Here is a 21875-nt window from a genome sequence, read left to right as displayed (position 1 = left end):
ACACCGTACGCTACACAGTAAATTTTTTTACACCCAGTTTTGCACCAAATCCGTGTTTTTCTACATAAGCACCCCTTTTTACTCCCTTAGGTGTAATAAAAGGCGTAAAAAACAGCGTAAGAAAAGGTGTTCTGAAAATTACACGGATTTTTACACCTACAGGCAAATCAAATGGTGTTTCTAGAGTGTGAAAAAGGGTGTAAACACCAAAACACCCTTGTTACACGATTTTTACTCTTTTTGCGCGAGTTAAGGGTGTTAAAATGGTGTTAAAAGACGTCAATGATGGTTTTGAGAGAAAGGCTATACTACCATCACTAGTGTTTTAGAAGGCACGAAGGAAGCACACACTGACGAGATATAGTGTTTATGGCAGGCCAAAGTCAGATGTGTGCAATTAGCTTCGTTTCGTTATTTTTCTTTTTTCCAAGAGGTAAACAGGCGTCGGTCCCCTGGCGGAAAACCCCGCCAGGGGACCGACGCACGTTGGAGTCGGTGGGCGGCAAGCCTAGCCAAGTCAAGGCCGTCGGCGCGGCGTTCGTTTTGGTTCGTCTGGTATGGTGAGGCCGCGTCCGTTACAGTGAGATAGAGCTTGTTTTTCAGCAAAGATGACATACGTAGCGTGCCCAGTTGTGGTGCTTCATGCGGACATTAGACAAAAGTGCCTGCTTGAAGAGGACACTCCAACTGCTTTGAGGAGTGCTATCTCGGCTTCGAGAATTTTGGCGTCATACGTGAACGCCACTGACAGGATTCAGGTATGTTGCTTCTTGTGCCATACGCTTGAAGTAGAACACAGAACTACACATGCAGAGCGTTGTGATGACTTAGTAACAACATTGCTGTCACCTCTAGGTTCGAAGTCGCTGAAGTCGCTGTCAGTGAAGTCGCTATCCTAGCGACTTCAGTGGGTGTTCAATTCGCGGAGGGCGATGAGATAATGCATACGGCGACAGTACCCGTCTTGCAACCTCACCGCCAGGAACGCTCGAAGGATTCAGTACGTATGAGTCGACTGTTATCCTATCTCTGCAATTTAAGCTATATTGTGATCATATAATAGTAGTGTTGCTCAGACTCTCATGCGTCCCTCGGAGCCCGCTACCATGTGTTGAAATAGCTTGTTTGGAAACTTAAAATTGCGCGTCGTTGTCGTCGCCAATGTCATATTCCTCTTCTCTCGCCACGGCATTGTTCGACATTGTGCAGAAAAGGAACGTCAGGCTCCCTTCTGGTAATTCATGCTGGTAGTTCATGGTGAACAGTAGGATTCAAGGGGAAGACGTCGAGCACTGAAGTGTTGCCTATCAAGCAAAAGCTATTGTTTTCTGTTGGAAAAGCAGTGTGTATTGGGTACATATCTGCTGTGCTGTGTGCACTTGGTGTTTTCTCGCTGAAAACCGTAAAAATTCAAATTGGGAGTATATTTACATGTAAAGTTACTGAAAACAGTAAGTTGTGTTCCCTGTTGGGGCTTTTACAGACCTCCTTGCTGTCCACGCCCTGCGAATACTGGGTTCGTGCGTGAAGGGTTCAGAAGCAATAAAGAACATGTTTGTGCATTATGTAAGTATATTCCACTTATAATCATGATCATCGTCCTGCAATTTGGTAAATTTAGAGAGTACGCAGTGGTACCAGTGAATCTCATGGTAATTGAATTACTGGGTCGTGTAAGAGAATATCTATCACTATTTTTATCGATATTGAAATAGATAAGCTACTATGTATATAAATATTGACGTTTTGTCGGTTCAGAGACAGATGTCTTAGAGGTAGAAGGTCGATAAGGCATGGTTATGCCCAACTATGCGCAACGTACAAGTGCAATTTATTTGAAGGCTGATGACGTCGCACAACTATCTCAAAAGCTGTAGATCTGGTAGCGATATTTTTCATTGAATGTCCACTTACATATCAATATACTAACAATTTCCAATATCGATGTAAGATTGTGTTCATCAATACTTTTATCGAATCTCGATAATTAATCAATATTTTTATCCAATCTCGATAATGATATATGTGGAAATTTTTTTGATATCTTTGCTCCTCTACAGGTTTTCCCGCACATTTTAATCCAAGCGTTACCCAATTTAACCCACTGGTCCACCACATTAATAAAAAACACCAACCAATTTAATCCAAACGCTACCCGATTTAATCCAAGCAACGTGCGTAAATATATTCCTTCATGGAAATCGACATGACTAAGAGTTTTGTGATTATGCCAATGTACCTGATACCTGATATCCGTTCTGTTAATGTATCCTGAGTTTAACACCTGATCTGTCAACCCCTGGCTTTTGCAGTGGCTTATGACTGCTTTTTTGTCGTTATGAGTTTTCATGACTATTTTCAGGATTTGTTCCAATAATTTATTATATCGGATTACTGTTGCTTCAAACAGTGTCATACAGTGTTTTATGACTGTCGACGGTCATATTGACATTCCATGACCATTTCCATGCCATGTGTCATGAATCGATTTTATGGGACTAGCGCTGCGTCGAACAGTGTGATAGTGTTTTATGAGTACCGATGGTCATTATCACATTCCATGACTATTTTCATGATATGTGTACCGAATCAATGTTATGGGACTACCACTCTTTCAAACAGTGCGATACAGTGTTTTATGACTATGGATGGTCATTATCACGTTCCATAACTATTTGAATGACATACCATGAATCAATTTTATGGGACTACTGCAGCTCCAAACAGTGTCATATATGTGTTCTGTGACTACTGACGGTCATTATGACATTCCATGACTATTTTCGTATGTGCCGCCACGAATCAGTTTTATGGGACTACTGTTGCTTCAGTGTCATAGCTCTCTTCTGACTATCAATGGTTGTTATGACACTCCATGAGTTTATTCATGAATTGGGTCATGACTATGCTTTGTCTGAACACCGTTTTCCATGCCGTGTTGTAAGTGTTTTATGACTTCAGACGGCTGTTATGATATTCAATGGCCATTCTCATGGTTCTGTGTCATGAAACGTCGTTATGGGGCTATTGCTGCTTAACACAGTGTCATATAGCGTTTATGACTACCAACAGTCATTATGACATTCCATGATATTTTCATAATATCACAATGGCCTGACTCAATGCAACTCAGCTTCTTCAGATCATGTCATGCAGTGTTTTATGACCATCTACTAACATCTTAGTGACCATCGGCAGTCATAAAAAAGTGTGTGACACTGTGTGAAGGAGCAGTATAGCTGCATAGAGTCATGACCCGCATTATGAAAATAGTCATAGAATGTCATAATGGACAACTGTAATCGTAAAACAATATATGGCAGCGTTTGAAGCCGTGGTAGTCCCATAACATTGTTTCATGGTACATATCATGAAAGTACTTATGGAATGTTATAATGACCGTCGTTAGTCACAAAACACTGTATGACACTGTTTGAAGCAGCGGTGGTCCCTTAAAAGCAATTCATGGCACCATATCATGAAAATAGTCATAATGACAAAAAGCAGTCATAAACACCGCATAACATGCAAAAACCAGGGGTTGTTGGATCAGTATTCATAAACTTGTGATACATTGGCGTAACCATGAAAGTCTCAGTCATTACAGTTACCATGACAGAATAACACAGAATACCTTTACACATGTTGCTCGTATTAGACTACGTAGCGTTTACATTGAATTGGTTGGTGTTTGGATTATTTTGGTTGTCCAATGGATTAACTTGGGTAGCGCTTGGATGAAAGGGAGTGACCAGTGGATTAAAATGAGCGAGAAAACCTGTAGTAATTACACAACAGTCGTACAAGTATGCAGTTGAGGCAGTGTTTCCATTTGGAAGGCACAGTCTCTTTGCATATGGGAACTGTATGAACATCTCAGACAACATTTGTCCTAGATAATAACAGTTCTGAAATTGCTATGCAAATTCCCTGAGCAGTGAAAGAAGGACGGGGTCATATATTTGTGTACTACAATTCTATCCAATGTTCAAGGCCACACTATTCACAGCATACACATTCCTGAACCTGTGTTTCCCCTTTCATAGGATACACCTGTGCCGGTGACACCGTGCATCATGTTCACTGGGAGCAGCATTGAAGAAGCGGAGCATATGGACCTCTATGTCGGCGAGTAGCGCCTTCTCAGAACCATCGACCTTGAAGAGGGCTTGGCTGCCATTCTTGCAGCTATTGGTTAATTCATATTGTCTACAGTGCAAAGCCGCACCGTACATTTTGAAGCCTGGAAGAGCGGTGCCTGAAAGTGAGTGACTCTCGTGTAAGAAGCCCCGTGGATCATTTTTTTCAACAGTTACGGAAAAGAGCTTGTGGATGCTTCGAACATCTAAAACATTTGCTACTTTAACTGACTTGTAGTGAGCCCTGCATCCCCCCCTCCCCCGCCCACCTCCCAAACAGGCAGCCATTTCGTCAAGGAATTGGAAGTTCTTCGGAAGCACGGGTGTGTTCTTTCTTGTTCTTTGGCACTGAACTCTCATAGGCCTGGGGGATTACCATTCTTCTGGCAATGTAGCCAATCATTTGTCAACATACTTGGCACAGCGCATTACATTTAGGGAAATTACTTTGGGTATTCCGTGCTTCCATTTCTAGTCTTTAGTATGTGCTCTTGTTAAGAGATAGTCTTCTATCCGTTTTCTTTTTTCTGCTTGCCAGAAAAGCTGTTTTCTTTTGTAAAAGCTGTTCGCTGGCTGTTTTCATTACCATTTCGCATCAACGCTATTTGCAGTAGCTTCTTATTTGGTGTACTGGATCTGTAGTGGTGCCTTATGTGGATTTAAACATTTAATATGCCTTTTCATCTTATTTTTTGTCTCATTGCTGCTGTTTCAATTAGTTATGTCATCAATGACTCAGTTCTGCTTTGCCTTCCTTCCACATACTGTGCATATTGTTCCACTCTGGGCAACGTTATAAGGAATTTAGTTTCACATGTGTACATGCACTTGTACTTCGCCAATAAACATAACTTTGTCGTCATACATTGTTCCAGGCATATTCCTCACATTCAGGCACGCTGTTGAGCTGGTCGGGCTGTCCTTCTTTTCCAATCTGCGGAACACCAGTCCTCCAGTGACCTGCCATAATGGCTTTCTATTGCTCGTCTGGTGCGCCAAAAATCTCAGATTATACAAGGTGACAAGCCGAGGCCTCGCAAGATTTCCATAACCAGCATGTGCAGCTATGCAACAACCAGCTCAACAGCGGAGGTCCGTGCAATGCTGCGTCCGAAACACTCCATTGTAAGGGTGTTTCTTCTGCAAAACACCCCTTTCAATCGGTGTTTTTGGCAGCTTACACCTTATGGAAGGGGTGTTTTGTGCCGATTACACCATTTTAGAAAGGTGTAAAAAATTACACCCTGGTGTATGGTGTAAAATTTACACTGATATGAGGTGCGCTATGGGACAAACCATTTACACTAAAAAGGTGTAAAAAAATTTACTGTGTACGAGCGAACTGTATTACTTCTTCCTGCTTTGCTGCAGTTCGGAACCCCTGCACATTAAGAGTCAGTATGCGTAGCACCATGTAAGAGATTACGGCAAACCACTGTGTTCCTGTTCCCATGGTAAGCGGCTAGTTATGAAACATGTCCACGTCGTCGCCACACGAAACGGTTTTGGCTTTTTTTGTGTGTTTGGGTTTTGTCTTCCGCGCAGTGGGGTCGCTATCACTGGGCGAAGAGTGGCGGCAGTGTTCCCCGGAGACTCCAACAGCAGGGTTATCAACCACTAGATCACACAACTCTGCGCAGCTTCATCATGATATCCCGCCAGAGAGTATAGTGACGTTGATGAACTAGGAGATGAAACTAAAGGGCTCACTTCATCACCGCTGGTGGCAAGGCCAGCTCCCTGCCCATGACTGAGCACGTGCAGATCATCGGGGCCCTCCAAGTTATTAGACCCGTATGGAAGTTCACTTGCTGGTTCGTCACACGACGAAAACAGAAACTTCTCCACAGCGACCACTGCCGACGCAGCCTCACCAGGTGACGTCGCCTCGGAAGAAATAGGCTCATTGCTAGCGGGTTCACTCAAGGCGGGAAATTCCGCATCAGACTTCACGTGGACTACTTGCTGAGGGGGTGCAGCCGCAGACACAGGAAGGGCAGCCGTCCTCGATCCGAGACGCTCTCCTTTTGCAGCTGATGAGTATGACCTGCGCATGACGCAATCCACCGTGGCGTGACCTTGGCCGCAGCGGAGAGATGGGGCTCTGCAGTCGACGGTGTGGTGACCAAATACGGCGCATCTTTCACAGCGAGGTGCCTTGCAGTCACCGCGGATGTGCCCGTCCGACCCGCACCTTCCGCAAACCTTCTTGATGCCCTTATAGTCTACCAATGCACGATCAGACCCAACAGTGAGGAAGTTGTGTACCGGCTTCTTCATCTCAAACTTGACTATGGAAGTCCTGTTGCGGATGGTAGGGCGGTCCTTGTATAACGGAAACGAAAATGCCAGCACAGTGCCGTAATGCGCCAAGGCACGCACCGGGACGTCGTCGGGAACATACTCCGGAAGTCGCTTGATAGCGGATAGGCAATTCTTGTCGAAGAAACTGCGGTGAGAAGAACGTCAACCTCCTCAGAGGTTACCTTTCCAACTCCGAAGACCAGGGGTCGGATTCACAAACAGCTCGTGCGACCGAATCTGTCGTAACTCCGTCGTACGGAAAAGTACGACGAAGTGTAGATTCACGAAGGGCGCGCGTCGCAAAATCTTCGTAGCTTACGGCGGAATCCTGCGACAGCTCCCGAGCACTCCGAAAGATGGCGGCGTTATTTGGCAGCGGTGGATTTGGAGACGGCAAACAAAGGCTCCGTAATACCCGCCAACGCATTGCACTTTGCCACAGAACCTTCGAGACCATCCCCGAAGTGACATTGAGGCACTTTTTTGCTTGGTAACCTTCAAAAAATGCTTCAACTTTGTGCTCCGTAAAATCGGGTCGCACGGATTTTTCAAGCATCCCCTACACCCCGCTAAGACACCCCCAACACCCCTCCAAATTGTCTGCAAGAAAGGCAAAAGAAGCCATAAAAGCTGCAAAACTGAGTGCCACACACCGCTTACAAAACACCCTCACCCACTCCCTTCCCCAGACGAACATACTGGGAATATATTTGCTGTGTCATCGAACGCGTTTCGCCTGTGATAGCATGGCATCCATTATGGCTACCGAAAGACCGAGAGCACGTGCAGTAACAGAACATTTGGGGACGAACAACTTCGCCTTCTTCTAAAGGGACGACTCTTATTGGTGGGATTACAAATTTTCGTCATCGTTACCATAACGAAAACATAGTCTCGCACCCTTTGGCTGTTTCTCTCCGAGGTGCACGTGACAGGAAGCGAGCAACTTCCTCTTCCGCGTCAAAGGGGTACCCTGTCCACTACGATAGCTTTGTGAATCGCGCTTACGACGCCGTCGTACGTGCATCGCAGGCTACGACGTCTTAGCGCATCTTAGCGTAACTTACGATCGCGTTTGTGAATCCGACCCCAGATCGCGTGCTCTCTGGTTCGAAACAACAACTTGGAAGTTCAAGCCACCCCGATACTAAATGGAATGAACCTGGTCGTCGACCAGCTGACAGATACCGTCGAGGACACCATCTATACGGAAGCTCCGTCGGGCACAGTGAAATCGAAGGCATGGTCTTTAGGAGGCCTTACGGTACAAAGAGCTGTCGAGACAGTAGCCGCGAGAGCGGGAGCGGTGGGCGTCGCTCCAGTTGACATCGTAAAACGGACCGGGTGCAGATCGGACCTGGGGGGGGGGGGGGGAGTCGAGCCCCAGGGAATTCTTAATCGTAGAAGAGAGCAGTGAAGGCACGTCCGTTCGCAATCGCTTGTACGTAGACGCTCCTTACTTCGCGTGATTTGTGTGTGTGTGTGTGTGTGCGTTTTTTCCTTCATCCATTCGGTGACACTTTAAGTAGCTATGTGCCTTTCTTACTCGCAGGTGACAAGACAGCATTCCAGGATGAAATGGATGTTTTAACGGAGGAATGCAACTAGAATTTGTTTGCGCTTCTTGAGAAGGCGGTTGTGTGTGTTGTGTCGCGTGTGCTGTGTTCCGCGTCATGTCGTCCCTGGATAGTAACCAACTCGCTAGCATCGGCGCTCTCTTGGATTACCCCAACACAAGCCCCCTGCCTGGAAAAAAGGTACGTTGTCCCGCTATGCGCCTTTGAGCCGCGATTCCGCTTAGCGGCTTCTTTCTCTGTCTCCATGTGTGTGCCTTATTCGCCGAAGTCACTCAGGCACACAACGTTGGACGGGAGAAATGGAAGGCGTCGTCCCCGGCTCTACCAAAATCGCTTGTTGGTACAAAATTTGGTGAACTTGGCAGTTCCATGCCGAGTGATCCAGAGGTGCCGTTCGACCCCCTGTCGAATTTTATGTTAATTTTTTTGGTGCTTCCTTATGACTCCGAAAGCAACGGAACATTGGTCTTTTCTACCGAAATTGAAATTTATAGGGTGCGGGGCCCTTCAAAAATGCAGCGCTAGGCAACATATGATTTTAAGCAGGTATCACGACCCCCATAAGGCACGTTGTTATCGTGTTAAAAAGTGTCTTATTTGATGGGGGAGACTTCGTTTTACCGTATGTAAGCAATTTTCACCGTCGCACTCGACGGGCTGGACGCTTGTGGCGTGCCAGAAAATTGCAAAGTTTGTGCAAGTTTACCAATTTTTTGCAATATAAAATTTTAGAATTTCTTGTTCTATTTTTTTTTTCGTGTAGCCCTGGTGTTGTACTTTCAACACAAAAAAATCCAACCACGCCGGTGCAATGTAAGCCGCACTAAAAAATCGGGAAGTTGTAAACATTCGACAAAATGCACATTTTTGACGGAAAGATTCGTGTGAGGAGGTCGGGAAAGAAGCGTGATCAAGGTGTCATTCGATGCACCGTGTTCCTAGTAAGACTCAGCAAAAAAAGCTCAGAGGTACTTTTTGCTAAACTCAAATAATATTTTTTTTTAATTGAAGGTAAGTTCGCAAACGTGTATGCGCGCTGTGGCGCAGCGCACCGAATGTACAACTGAGCGGGTCACTCCCAAAACACCAGACAGATTGAAAACACTAAGCTGTCGCATTATTGAAGAGAAAATACGGTTCCAAACACGTGTTTGCCTCCTTCGAGACCCGTCGGTTGTGCAGTGAGCGCTCATCACGCTGGCCATCTTGCGCTCTAACGGAACTAGTAGCCAGCTCGCGATGGTGCTAAGTACGAGATAAGTAAAGACGTGGAGAGTGGGGTCCATTCAGGCTTTCGGTATCGTGTGGTTGATTTTTGAACGTGTGGCATCCGTCAGTCGAGTCCTTGACATGAGTAGAGTAATCACGACATGAACAGTGATCAAGCACTGCCTGGACCGAACACAAGCGGAGAATGCTTTCACCAGTAAGTCATTTGGATGTGCCATTGTTCCTCTCATTTCCTTTTTTTGCATGTGCGTGTGTGTTAATTCATTCCAGTATTCGGAAGACTCCTTCTTTCTCTCCTTTTCCTCTTTTCACCTTCTTTGGCGGCAAGGGTCAACCTTGGGCAGTCTTTCACTCTCCAGAAGCTGCACTTGGGTATAGTGCAGAGGCAAGTGTTAACGTGTGGGACACGTTCCCTCGTTGGGCTCGATGGTGGGCGACACACCTCCTGCACTGAATCAGTCTTCTCTTTTATGGATTCATCTCGTATAAAAAACATGATCAGCGCCAAAAGAGGCGCTGCACCGATGCACCAGCTATGCAAATCCTCGACTTGACTCCTGAACCTTGGTTTGCGAAGTTCCTCATAGTACACTCGGAAGATGAGACCAAACCCATGGCTAAGGTATCCCCATTCACTATTGCAAGAGACTTAGAAAGGACAATAGGAAAGTCTTATAATGCTCGAAAGCTGACCACAGGAGATCTCCAAATTGAAGTAACCACAAGGCAACAAAGCTCCGCTCTCCTTTCACTTGACAAAATTGCCGATATATCAGTCACTGTGACCACACACCGAACACTTAACATCGTGAAGGGCGTCATCTCAGAGTCTCAACTCCTTGACTGCTCAGACACTGAGATCGAGGAAGGGCTTAAAGACCAAGGCGTTGTGACGGCGAGGAGAATTATGATGCGTCGGGATGGTAAAGACATCCCGACGAGGCACATTGTCCTTTCCTTTCAATTGCACAGGCTTCCTCAGACCATCAAAGCAGGCTATCTTAACTGCCATGTACGTCCGTATATCCCGAATCCGCGACGCTGTTTCAAGTGCCAGCGTTTTGGACATGGTTCGCAGGTCTGTCGAGGACACGCGATCTGTCCAAAATGTGCTGGCATGGACCACTCTGCAGAGTCCTGTGCAAACGAAGTCCGCTGTGCAAACTGTAAAGGGAGCCACCCAGTCTACTCCAGGTCCTGCCTCCGTTGGCAGGAAGAGAAAGAAATACTCAAAATGAAAGTAACACAGAATATCTCATACAGAGAAGCAAAGACACAGGTAGAATTTGCCAGAAAAGGCACGTTCTCCGAAGTGGTGCGCCGGGGAGTGGCACCACTGCGGAAATCTGTGGAGACGCAGACTTCTGGGTCTCCACCCCACACTCCCCCCACACAAGAAAAGCCTGCGGAGAGCTTGCTTCCGCTCGCACCAGCTGCTCAGGTGGGCAGCCGGGAAGTAGCGGCCACAACCTCTACGGAGGTTGATGGCGAGCTGTCAGTTTGGGACGGGCTCACAGGGGGCTCATCCCAGGCTGCCACACACACGATGGATGTTGACGATGATGACTGCATGTCGCAGAAATCATCGTCAAGTCTTCCCCCCAATCCTTCCCCATGGAAGGAACAGAGAACGAAAAAAGGAGGCCGAGGCAGGGGTAGTACGTCCCTAGGGAAACATAAGCCCCCAAGGGTTACACCTCCCACATAATGTACAGTCTCTCTTTGTTGCTATTTATCACTACTTTCTTTATGGGACAGGTAATCCTTCAGTGGAATTGTCGAGGCCTCTTTTCAAATATAAATGACATTCACGACCTTTTTGAAAAATACAATGCAGTAGCTGTTTTTGCTTACAAGAGACATATCTGAATGAACAAAGTGTAAACCCATTTCGCAGACACAATGTTTTCAGAAAGGATCGTATTAACACCACACGTACATCTGGAGGTGTGGCTGTGGTCCTTCCACTATTCACACCTGCAAAACAGATCCCACTCGCGACGCATTTGGAAGCAGTAGCTGTCCAGGTAAGCCAGGACAGGGTCATTACGATATGTTCACTGTACCTGCCCCCTTCAGTGGTAATAGAACAGAGAGATTTGGAACAGCTCTGTGACCAACTTCCTCAGCCATACCTAATTCTAGGTGACCTGAATGCCCACAATCCCTTGTGGGGCAGTTCAAAGGTAGATAGCCGGGGGAAAATGGTAGAAAGGTTATTCCTTTCACGACCAGTCTGTCTACTAATCACAGGATTACATACATATATAAACTCCTCAACACAAAGTTTTTCATCCTTAGACATATCTCTTAGTAGTCCTTCCATTTATAATTGTATTGACTGGACCGTTGAACAGAACCCTCGTGGGAGTGACCACTTCCCCGTAGTCCTCACAATTCGTGGTTCCACAAACACTTTTCTTACACGACCACCACGATGGAAACTGTCCAAGGCTGACTGGAACTTGTTCCAAAAGGAAGCCAGTCTTGTGGCATCATCCTTAGCTGGTAGGTCTGTTGAAGATGCAAACCGTTTTGTCACCGGGATAATTATAAATGCTGCTGAGCGATCTATCCCGCAGACATCTGGCCGTCTCCCCAAGCGTCCCAAACCTTGGTGGACAGATGAATGCGGGAAAACGCGGAAAGATCAAAATCGAGCGTGGGGTATCTTTCGTAGGTACCCGACTCCAGGCAACCTGATCCAATTTAAGAGAGCTCGAGCGAAAGCTAAGTGAACAAGAAAAGAAGCTAAACGTGCATCGTGGAAGAGCTTCTTGTCATCTTTGAACAGCAACACTTCTTCTAAAGTGGTTTGGGACAGAGTTAGAAAAATTAAGGGCGATTACACAGGATTCACAATACCACTCTTACAAGTTAATGGAGTACCTTGCAAAAACATGAGTGAACAGGCCAATGTCCTTATCGAGCACTTCCAAAACGTCTCCAGTTCGTTACATTACAGTAGAGACTTCATAAAAATTAAGAAAAGTGCTGAAAAAGCAACAATTCAAAGCAGTGGAGGTGACAGGTGCCTCTACAACATGCCTTTCACGATGATTGAACTCTTGAAAGCTCTGTCAATAACAAAGCAAACATCGCCTGGACCAGATCGTATAACATATTCCATGCTCCAGCATTTGTCTAAAACTTCCCAAGAAGCACTACTATATTTCTTCAATTTAACTTGGCAAGAAGGGCACCTTCCTTCCAATTGGAAGACTGCAACAATCATACCGCTTTTGAAGCCAGGGAAAGAAGCTTCAAACCCAACAAGCTACAGGCCTGTAGCACTCACGACTTGCTTAGGAAAGACATTCGAACGAATGGTGAACAGCCGCCTCGTGTATTACCTAGAACAACATAACCTGCTTGACAGATACCAGTGTGGTTTCCGGGCTGGCTGTTCTACCACTGATCATCTTGTTCGTCTGGAAACTACTATTCGCGAAGCCTTCGTTAAAAAACAACTCTGTGTATCAATCTTTTTTGACCTAGAAAAGGCATATGACACAACTTGGCGGTACGGCATATTGCTTGATCTCAAATCGTGCGGAATACGCGGGCGCCTTTTCCAGTGCATTTCGGACTTCCTCACTGGAAGAACGTTTAGGGTGCGACTCGGTACAACTCTTTCCCGCCCGTTTGTACAAGAGAATGGCGTACCGCAGGGATGTGTGCTGAGTGTCACCCTGTTTCTTCTCAAAATGAACTCTGTTGCCAAAGCGTTACCCGCGACTATCACATACTCACTCTATGTCGACGATTTACAGATTTCATGTTCATCCTCTAACTTAGCCACATGCGAAAGACAGTTGCAACTTGCCATTAACAAACTGAGTAAATGGTCCACTGAGAACGGCTTCAAGTTTTCAGCAGACAAAACTGTGTGCGTGCCCTTTTCAAGGCGGAGAGGGGTGCTTCCTGATCCATCTCTTCATATGAACGGGATATCTCTTGCAGTCAGGCCGGAACACAAATTCTTGGGCCTGATTTTTGATAGGAAACTCACTTTCTTGCCACATATAAGTAACCTGAAAGTGAAATGTACAAAATCTTTGGATCTGTTAAAAGTCCTCTCGCACAGGTCTTGGGGAGCAGATCAACAGACTCTTCACCGTATTTTCACCTCTGTTGTCCGATCAAGGCTAGACTATGGAAGCATCGTCTACGGATCGGCACGCCCCTCCACATTGAAACGTCTGGACCCCATACACCACCAAGGGCTACGACTAGTCCTCGGAGCTTTCCGGACCTCACCAGTACAAAGCCTATATGTTGAAAGTGGTGAGATGTCCCTCGAGAGGCGACGTACTTATCTCGCTATCCGTTATGCGTTGAGGACGAAAAGTTACCCTCAACATGCGGCGCTTCCATGTGTCAAAAGTACACGTCTTAGACAGCTGTTTCTTAACAGACCCTCTGCTACATGTCCCTTGTCCATGCGTATTGCACACCAGGTTCAATGTTATAATTTCACTGAATACAATTCCTTGGTATCCGAATCAGGCAAAGATCTTCCTCCATGGTCAGCACCAACACAGTCAAACTGCTCATTAACCAAATACAGGAAAACCGATACCTCCTCAGTTGTTCTGCAACAAGAATTTAAACACCTCAGAAACAGTTTTGGTGATCATGTGGACCTTTACACAGACGGATCAAAAACAAGCACAGGCGTATCGTGCGCAATGGTAACGACAACATCGACAAGGGCACATCGCCTAAATCTGGTGATGTCGATATTCAGCGCTGAAGTTTATGCTATATTTTTGGCGCTTAACTTTATCTTACAGAATCATATCACATCATCAGTCATCTACACTGACTCTCTTAGTGCCTTGCATGCGATATGTAGCTTCCATAAAACAAAAAACTTCCTTATTCAACGTGCGAGACATTTAGCATCATTGATCACTAGCAAAGGGTACAAGCTAACCATTTGCTGGGTGCCCAGCCATGTGGGCATTGCAGGAAATGAATGTGCTGACCGGGCTGCAGCTGCCATCCTGCAGTCCGATGATGTTACCCCTTTTGATGTGCCGTTTGAGGATTTAGTTCGCGTGTTAAAATACAAAATGAAGGTGAAGTGGCAGCAGTTTTGGGAAACTCAAACCAATAATAAACTCCGTCTCATCAAAGGTAAAATTGGGAGGTCTACTTATCCTCTTGAAAACCGGCTTCAAGAGAGAACACGTTGCCGGCTAAGGATAGGACACACATATGTTACACATGGGTTCTTACTTGAGGGAGAAGAGCCACCACATTGTATGAACTGCGATACACAACTTTCCATTATACACATTCTCATAGAATTCCCTTTGTACAATTTTCATCGTCAACGCTACTTTCAACACTTTTATAAGAACTTTATTCCTTTTCATCCAGCTCTTTTACTGGGTGATGAACCTCTTGTTCATTTTGAGAACGTTTTTAAGTTTTTTAGAGACGTCGGTATACTCGACAAGTTGTAACTTTTTAATCCCGTTTGCTCTTTTATCTATGCTACCTTGTGGTTTTAAATAAATCACTACAATTTTAACTTTCACCAACCTTGGCGCATTATGACCTTCGTTGTCGCTGCGCCAAAAAAATCCCAATCATCATCATCATCAGTATTCGGAAGAAAACCTTTTAGCTGTGCACTCCTCTTGCACGTGTATAAAACTTACTTAGTATAGCTGTGATGTACGATCTTTTCGCTTTGTGCGCCAACACTGGAGTTGTACGTATAACAGAAAATTTTGCCAGTCACGGCTGCTATCACTTTCGATACCGGATAAGCTACTTCCGGGCATTTATGTTGTGTACAGAGCTATGATACATGTACTGCGTTATTCAGGTCAGGTCTAACGTTTCATTCATAGTCATCTTGCATACGGGGGATCGTTATTTCAGAGAAACATAGGTGAGCGTACGAGGACATGCACATTCATACTGCTTGCCATGTGAGGACACATCAAACTCCAAGGAACAAGGCGATAAGTCCAACTGTTATCCCTGAAGTCAAGTCATTTTTAAGGTCAGGCTCACACACTAAACTTCACACGGCAACCAGTATAAATGTGCCTGTACTTGTACGCTCGCCCATGTTTCTCTGAAATAACCGTCCCCCGTATGAAAAATGACTATCAAGTAAACGTTATACCTGACCTGAATAACCCAGTGTCATAGCTTTGTAGACAACAGAAATGCCCGGAAATAGCGTATCCGATATCGAAAGTGACAGCACCCATGACTGACAAAATTTTTCTCTTATACGTACGTCTCATCTCTTGGCGCACAAAGCGAAAATATCGTACGTCACAGCTACTAACACATAACACACAGCTACTACACATACTAAGTAAATTTTATATACGTGCAGGAGGAGTAGACAGCTAAAAGGTTCTCTTCTGAATTCTGGAATGAGTTAACACACACCTGCAAAAAAAAATGAAAGGAAGAGTGGCACATCCAAGGCACTTACTGGTGAAAGCATTCTCCGCTTGTGTTCTGTACAGGCAGTATACTTGTTCACTGTTCATGTCGTGATTACTCTAGTCATGTCACCTACTCGACTGACGGACGTCACACTGCCAAATATCAACCATATGGTACCATGAAGCCTCAATGGACCCATGTCTTTACTTATCTCTCACTTAGCACCACCGCGAGCTGGCTAAAAGCTTCGTTAGGGCGCAAGATGGCCAGCTTGATGAGCGCTCACTGCACAAGCATCGGGTCTCGAAGGAGGCAAACACGTGTTTACAACCGTTATGTGTTCTTCAGTAATGCGACTGCCTCGTATTTTCTTTGCGTCTAGTGTTTTGTGAGTGACCCGTTCAGTTGTTCATTCGGCACGGTGCTCCGCAGTGCGCATACACGTTTGCGAAGTTACCTTCAATTAAAAAAATATTATTTGAGTTTAACAGCAAGTACCTCTGACACGCTTCTGCTACGCCTTACTATGCCTTGCTAGGGACACTGTGCATCAAATGACACCTTGATCATGCTTTTATCCCGACCTCCTCACACCGATGTTTCGTTCAAAAATGTGAATTTTTTTGAATTTTTACAACTTCCCGATTTTTTACTGCAGCTTACATTGCACCGGCGGTATGGATTTTTTGACGTTGAAAGTACAACACCAAGGCTATATTACAAAAAAAATTTGAAGAAATTCCAGAATGTTAAAAGAAATAATTGGTAAACTTGCACAAACTTTGCAAATTTCGTGCACGCCATAAGCGTTGCGCCCGTCGAGTGCGATGGTGAAAATTGCTTGCATACGGTAAAATGAACACTCCCCTATCAGATAAGACGCTTTCTAACATGCTCCGTGCATTACGAAGGCCGTAATGCTTGTTTAAAACGACATAGTATTGCGCCAAGTACTGCATCTTTGCGGGGCTCTGCACCCCATAAATTTCAATTTCGTTAGAAAAGGCCAATGTTCTGTTGCTTTCGGAGTCACAAGGAACCACTAAAATAATTCACATAAAATTCTAGTGGGGGGGGGGGGCCGAGCAGCACCTCTGGATCACTTGGCGTGGAATGGCCCAACTGTGATGGCATTGTGTATGCAGTACGTCACAGCTTTCTACACTCTTAAAAGAAAGGGAGTATCATAACACCTTCTCCGTGCCGGGGAGTAATATTACTCTCCAGTAGGGAGAGAGGTGTTATGCTACTCCCTTGAAGGAATGAGGAGACACCCTTTTGAGCGTAATTGTACTCTCCAAAAGGGTGTTATACAGGGTGTCCACGCTAAGTGTGAACATATTTTTTAAAAATATGTCGATCACTTTTTCCGAGATGAAATCAATTGCAATATAGCATATGCTGAAGGGCACTCCCTAGGGGGCATTAACAGACTCCTAAGGCAATGTCGTAATTAACTTTCAATAATTAACTTTTTAATTATAAAAGCTACGAAGTTGCTCCAATGAGAACATCTGATCTCTTCGGTCACCAGATACCAAAGCCGTTTTCAGAACAAAAATCCTTTCGATAGATCGTCTGCAAAAAATTCTTGAAGGAACGCCATTTTTTCTTTATTTTATTCATTGCGCATCTCTAGAGACGCGTCTTTCCTTCGCCCCCAATACGAGTGGATGAAAGAGCACACTATCGCCTCTTGCGTCCTGGAAAAAGATTAACAGAAAACAGAAAATGCAGCCCAAGATAAGGGCAGTCGCGATAGAGTCACCCGAGAGCTTTGTGTTTTCGTTTTGTTTCCGCAAGTTAAAGCTAATCTTCGACGCATGAGGCGGCACTGTGCTCTTTCACTCTCTCACACAGGGGGTAAAGGAAAGCCGCTTCTTTGAAGATGCGCAATAAACCAAATAAAGAAAAAAATGGCGTTCCTTCACGAATTTTTTGCGGACGATCGACAGTACGGATTTTTGTTCTGAGAACGGTTTTGGTATCTGGTGACCGAAGAGATCAGATGTTCTCATTGGAGCAACTTCGTAGCTTTTATAATTAAAAAGTTAATTATTGAAAGTTAATTAAGACATTGCATTAGGAGTCTGTTAATGCCCCCCTAGGGAGTGCCGTTCAGCATATGCTATATTGCAATTGATTTCATCTCGGAAAAAGTGATTGATATATTTTAAAAAATCTCTTCACACTTAGCGTGGACACCCTGTATATGTGGCAAAAAAGGAGTTAAAGTACACCTTTTTTTTTACAGAGTGTACAAGCAATAATTTGATAGATCTTTTCTGATTAACAGCGATGGTTGTGTTAGTGTTCTGAATGTCAGGCTGACCGAAGATGCGTTTAGTTACGTATACTGCTTGGTCAGGTTGACTGTACAGCACACACCAAAGTGTGGTTCGTTGTAGTAGGGTGATACCGCTTGCGATTCTTTTTTAAGCTGACACCGTTTCAGAATAAATTTCTGTCTTTTGTGAATTAGCAGATGTGGAGTCCACCCAAGATGTATCTAAACAGGTGGCGCAATGTGTCTTCAGAATGACGTCATGATAGAGACGGTCAGCACATCCATCCGTTGCGCAGGTTACTAGGATTTGAAATAAATGACGACAAAGATGACGTCAGCAGTATGAAAAATAATAACGTTCACATTCGCGCACTTCGTTTGCGTTCTATTCCCTTTCCCTGACCGAATCATGCTAATCACAAAGGGCAACAATAGCAGACGAGAACGGAGAAAGATAAATCATATCAGGTTTAATGACACATGCCAATTCGAAATGCATACAGTAATCAGGGATTTTGATAAATCCAAACAGAAGGGCATCGTGGTGACCACACAGAAATTAGGAAGATTCACTTAAGGTCAGTTTCTCAGGTAGAGCTATACGTACACGTAGTGATTAGACATTTGCATTTCTTCAATGAGTGGCCATGAGTGGACACACAAAAAAAGAAGGAAAACATGACAGCGTTGGTGCACAGCTGATTCCTGCTAGAACTCACGCCATCTTGGCCGGTCATGTCATGAAGATTTTTTTTTTCGGGAGGCCACCAGCAGAGGATGTATTGTATTCATCTGTTCACACGGTGTTAATCTTGGTCTAAAGATAAACGTATATGTGCACACGAGTGGTGCACCAGATATCTTTTTCTACATTTCAATTAGGAATAACCTATTAGTACACATACACACGGCATACCCATGTTGTAAAGTTTTTGTTTGTTTGTTTACGGTCGTGCCTCTACTACCAACACCCAGGATCGTTCACGTCCCAGGATGATAGCCTTGCCGATGGGTCTGGTTTTGTATTCTCGCTTGTTTTCCCTGCCAGCTTAGATATACCTCAGTCCACATTTCTGTCCGTGTCTGTTTTGTCTGCTTGTATTTAGTGTGATCATGTATCATGATCATGTATCATGATCATGTATCATGATCATGTGATCATGTTTGGCACCTTTCGTGACCTATAGATTTATTCGGCTTGCTATTCCAACCATCAAGAACAGGCGCAGGATGGGACTTAAGAGGACATATCACATAGGTCCCCACTCAAAAATGAACTTTTTTCTGCGATAGATGGCGCCACGCGCGCGCGGTGTGGTGTCGTGGTGTGTTCGTGGTGTCACAGGATCACGTGTCCCTGAGAGTATCGGGGGACTCCAGTTGAGCTGAATAGCGATTTTTGCCAGAGGCAACGGTATCCAGAAAGGACGCGGGGTTGTCGACGGTCATATGACAGTGCTACATCCCGTTGCAAAACATCCCTGCTTTTCTTGCCAGTGACATTTACGCTGTTGAACCATGACGTTCGTTGCTGTCGATTGGTGTCGTGAAAGCGCTCCCTCAATCGGCTCGCATTATTTCATAGTAGAACTCAAGGCCGGTGCTCTCGCACAGGACTCCTGCAAATGTCGGTAGGGTTTCGCACTCCCCTTTAGAGCATTGCGCTGCCTTGTCGGGCCGGGCTTTACGTTTTTCGCACGTGCCCATGCCAGGTTCGAACTCGACAACACATACCATGGTGCGGCATGTACGTCAACATGCTTCATGAGACTCAACAGCGTTTGGTTTGTGTCCATTTTCATGCCTATTTCGTGTAACGGGTCTCGGTTCTTCTTCTTCATAGGGGTTAGGAGATGTCAGTCAGATAGCTACGGCTTGTTACTCCAAATTCCACACACATGCACTCACACACGTTGGGGCCCACAGGCGTGGTGGGCGCGTCCACAGCAGAAGGAGCGTCCTTCAACAAAGCCAGAGAGGAGCAACCGCTACACACGACACCGCTCTCTCCGTGAAGCAGAGTGAGACGCTGATCAACAACAACAACAACAACAATAAATGAAGAACTGACGATGACATGATCACGACGCTGATCAAGAGGAAAGCCGAAGTGCGGAGTTTTCAGGCGTAGTGCAGGGTTCTGCACGCCCCGCTCTATCCTGCGGTGCGGATCCCGGTTTGGAGTTTCTCGCGGGTAGCGGGTCGGTTGCGGGTGATATTATTGACACACGCGCGGGTTGCGAGACTGTTGCAGGCAGCGTTTTCGGCACAAGCATTGCTGGCGGGTCGGCCACGAACAAGCAACGGCTACAGCAACAACAACGAAGAGAAAAGATCATACCAATTAATAAGTAAACAAAGGCGCCGCAGCCTCTGCTGGTCGGGTCCGGTTGGGTGCGGATTTAATTTTCTGGTAGAGCGCGGGTGGCGGGTCTTGTCAGAAGAGGTAGGGGTCGGGTATGGGTTTCACCCTCAAATAATGGGTTGCACGTCGTACGGTCCAAATGCCCATTTTGTCAAACTACCAAGTGTCCGTCTTGCTTACGCGAACATTTGGGAAAACAAAATGCGTGGCAGCGCTTTTCTATAGAAACCGCTGTCTTGTCCCCAGTCCCGAGTTTCTTCAGCTGTCAAACAAACCAAACAGTGCACGTATGCACAGGTCATGCCCATTTTGGCACTGTAGTCGCCTCTTGAGAAGGGGTAGAGCACTGCATGGGCCGGATTTTCAGGCCCGTGCCCTGCCCATACACCAATATTTCCATACTGAGGCCCTATCCAAACCCACCGCTGCTCTAAATGTTCCCCAGGCTTGCAGCGGGTCCGATTGTCAGTCCCATTTGTCCATTTCAATATTCTTTCTGTGTTCTCGGGAAAAATAGCTCAATATAACATACCCTAAAATTGTGCCAAAATTTTGGCGGCGATTTTGAGTAAATGGCCGCCGGATTTGGCCAATTTCGTGATACAGTGTGCGTGCAGACGGCAGGTGTCAATTTGTTACTTCCTTCACTGTATTATTGTTACTTTTTATGGGGTTTAATGCCAGCCGGGCCTTCCTCAACCACGATAAAAAATTCATAATTCCAAGATAAAGCAACCTGTCTTCCAGTCTGTTCAGGCTGACGTGTTGAATTGTTTGTCTGAATATTCGATATTTCGGACGTTACTGTTTATCATAGTGTAGTTTGCAACAATTGCGGACTATCCGATTCAAAAATCAAAGAAAGTGTTCACTTCCGCGGCAATCGAACTACGATTTCATTTTCACCGTCAGAGATTGCAGGCGAATTTCCATCCTTCCCGCGGTGCATATACAGTTCATAAAAGGAAGCTTTTGACCGCTCGATAAATAATTTGGTGTTTTTAGTGTTTAAACATATGATCGTCCCACTACAACGAAGGATTCTTAGGAATACATGCAGAATGCTCATGACAAATAAATCCGGGTTTGGGTAGCGTGCCGCAAAATCTTGTGGCAAACGTCCCTACCTTCACGGTCATCCCAATATATTTGGTTTGGCTGGTCCATAAGGCCCTAAACCAATGTGCAAAACACCACAAACGCATTTGATCTTATTTATATTTTTGCATGCGGTGGGTTTGTTGTGTGGGCCCCGTCACAGAACATCCGCGTCTGCACGAGCGGGCTGCCAAAGGCTTGGTCGTCGTGTCGACCTCAGCGAGCAGACGACCAGACAGCTGTGGAGAGGAGGACTACGCAACGGCGCCAACTGCGTCTCGCGCACGGCACAGACGCACACATGGTTCTCCCTTGCAGCTTCTTCGGAGATTTACATGTTTAGCGTTCAGTTGACTTTGCAGTTCGCCGCATCACGCATTGTGATGTTCAAATATATATATAAAGATATATTCAAAGATATGTTCAAAGATATGTTCAAAGATATATATGTT

General features: G+C 45.4%; 1 protein-coding gene and 1 long non-coding RNA gene across 2 annotated transcripts; both read left to right on the top strand.

The window, feature by feature from the left end:
• The first annotated feature begins 917 nt into the window (after positions 1 to 917).
• Positions 918 to 4416, top strand: LOC135375750 (uncharacterized). The gene is made up of 3 exons (XR_010417375.1): positions 918 to 1000; positions 1484 to 1566; positions 4047 to 4416. It is a non-coding gene; the product is annotated as an uncharacterized LOC135375750 (long non-coding RNA).
• Positions 4417 to 9785: 5369 nt separating this feature from the next.
• LOC135393912 (uncharacterized) lies at positions 9786 to 10958 on the top strand. The gene has a single exon (XM_064624263.1). The coding sequence runs from the start codon at positions 9786 to 9788 to the stop codon at positions 10956 to 10958; it is 1173 nt and encodes a 390-aa protein (XP_064480333.1).
• Positions 10959 to 21875: the final 10917 nt, after the last annotated feature.

This window comes from Ornithodoros turicata, chromosome 1 (assembly GCF_037126465.1).
Source record: "Ornithodoros turicata isolate Travis chromosome 1, ASM3712646v1, whole genome shotgun sequence".
In the NCBI taxonomy this organism is placed as follows: Eukaryota; Metazoa; Arthropoda; class Arachnida; order Ixodida; family Argasidae; genus Ornithodoros; species Ornithodoros turicata.
This window is presented reverse-complemented; position numbering and strand designations above follow the sequence as displayed.

Bases quoted from the DNA above. Each gene is read 5' to 3' on its own strand.
- LOC135393912 (XM_064624263.1), top strand. From the start codon at position 9,786: ATGCAAATCCTCGACTTGACTCCTGAACCTTGGTTTGCGAAGTTCCTC.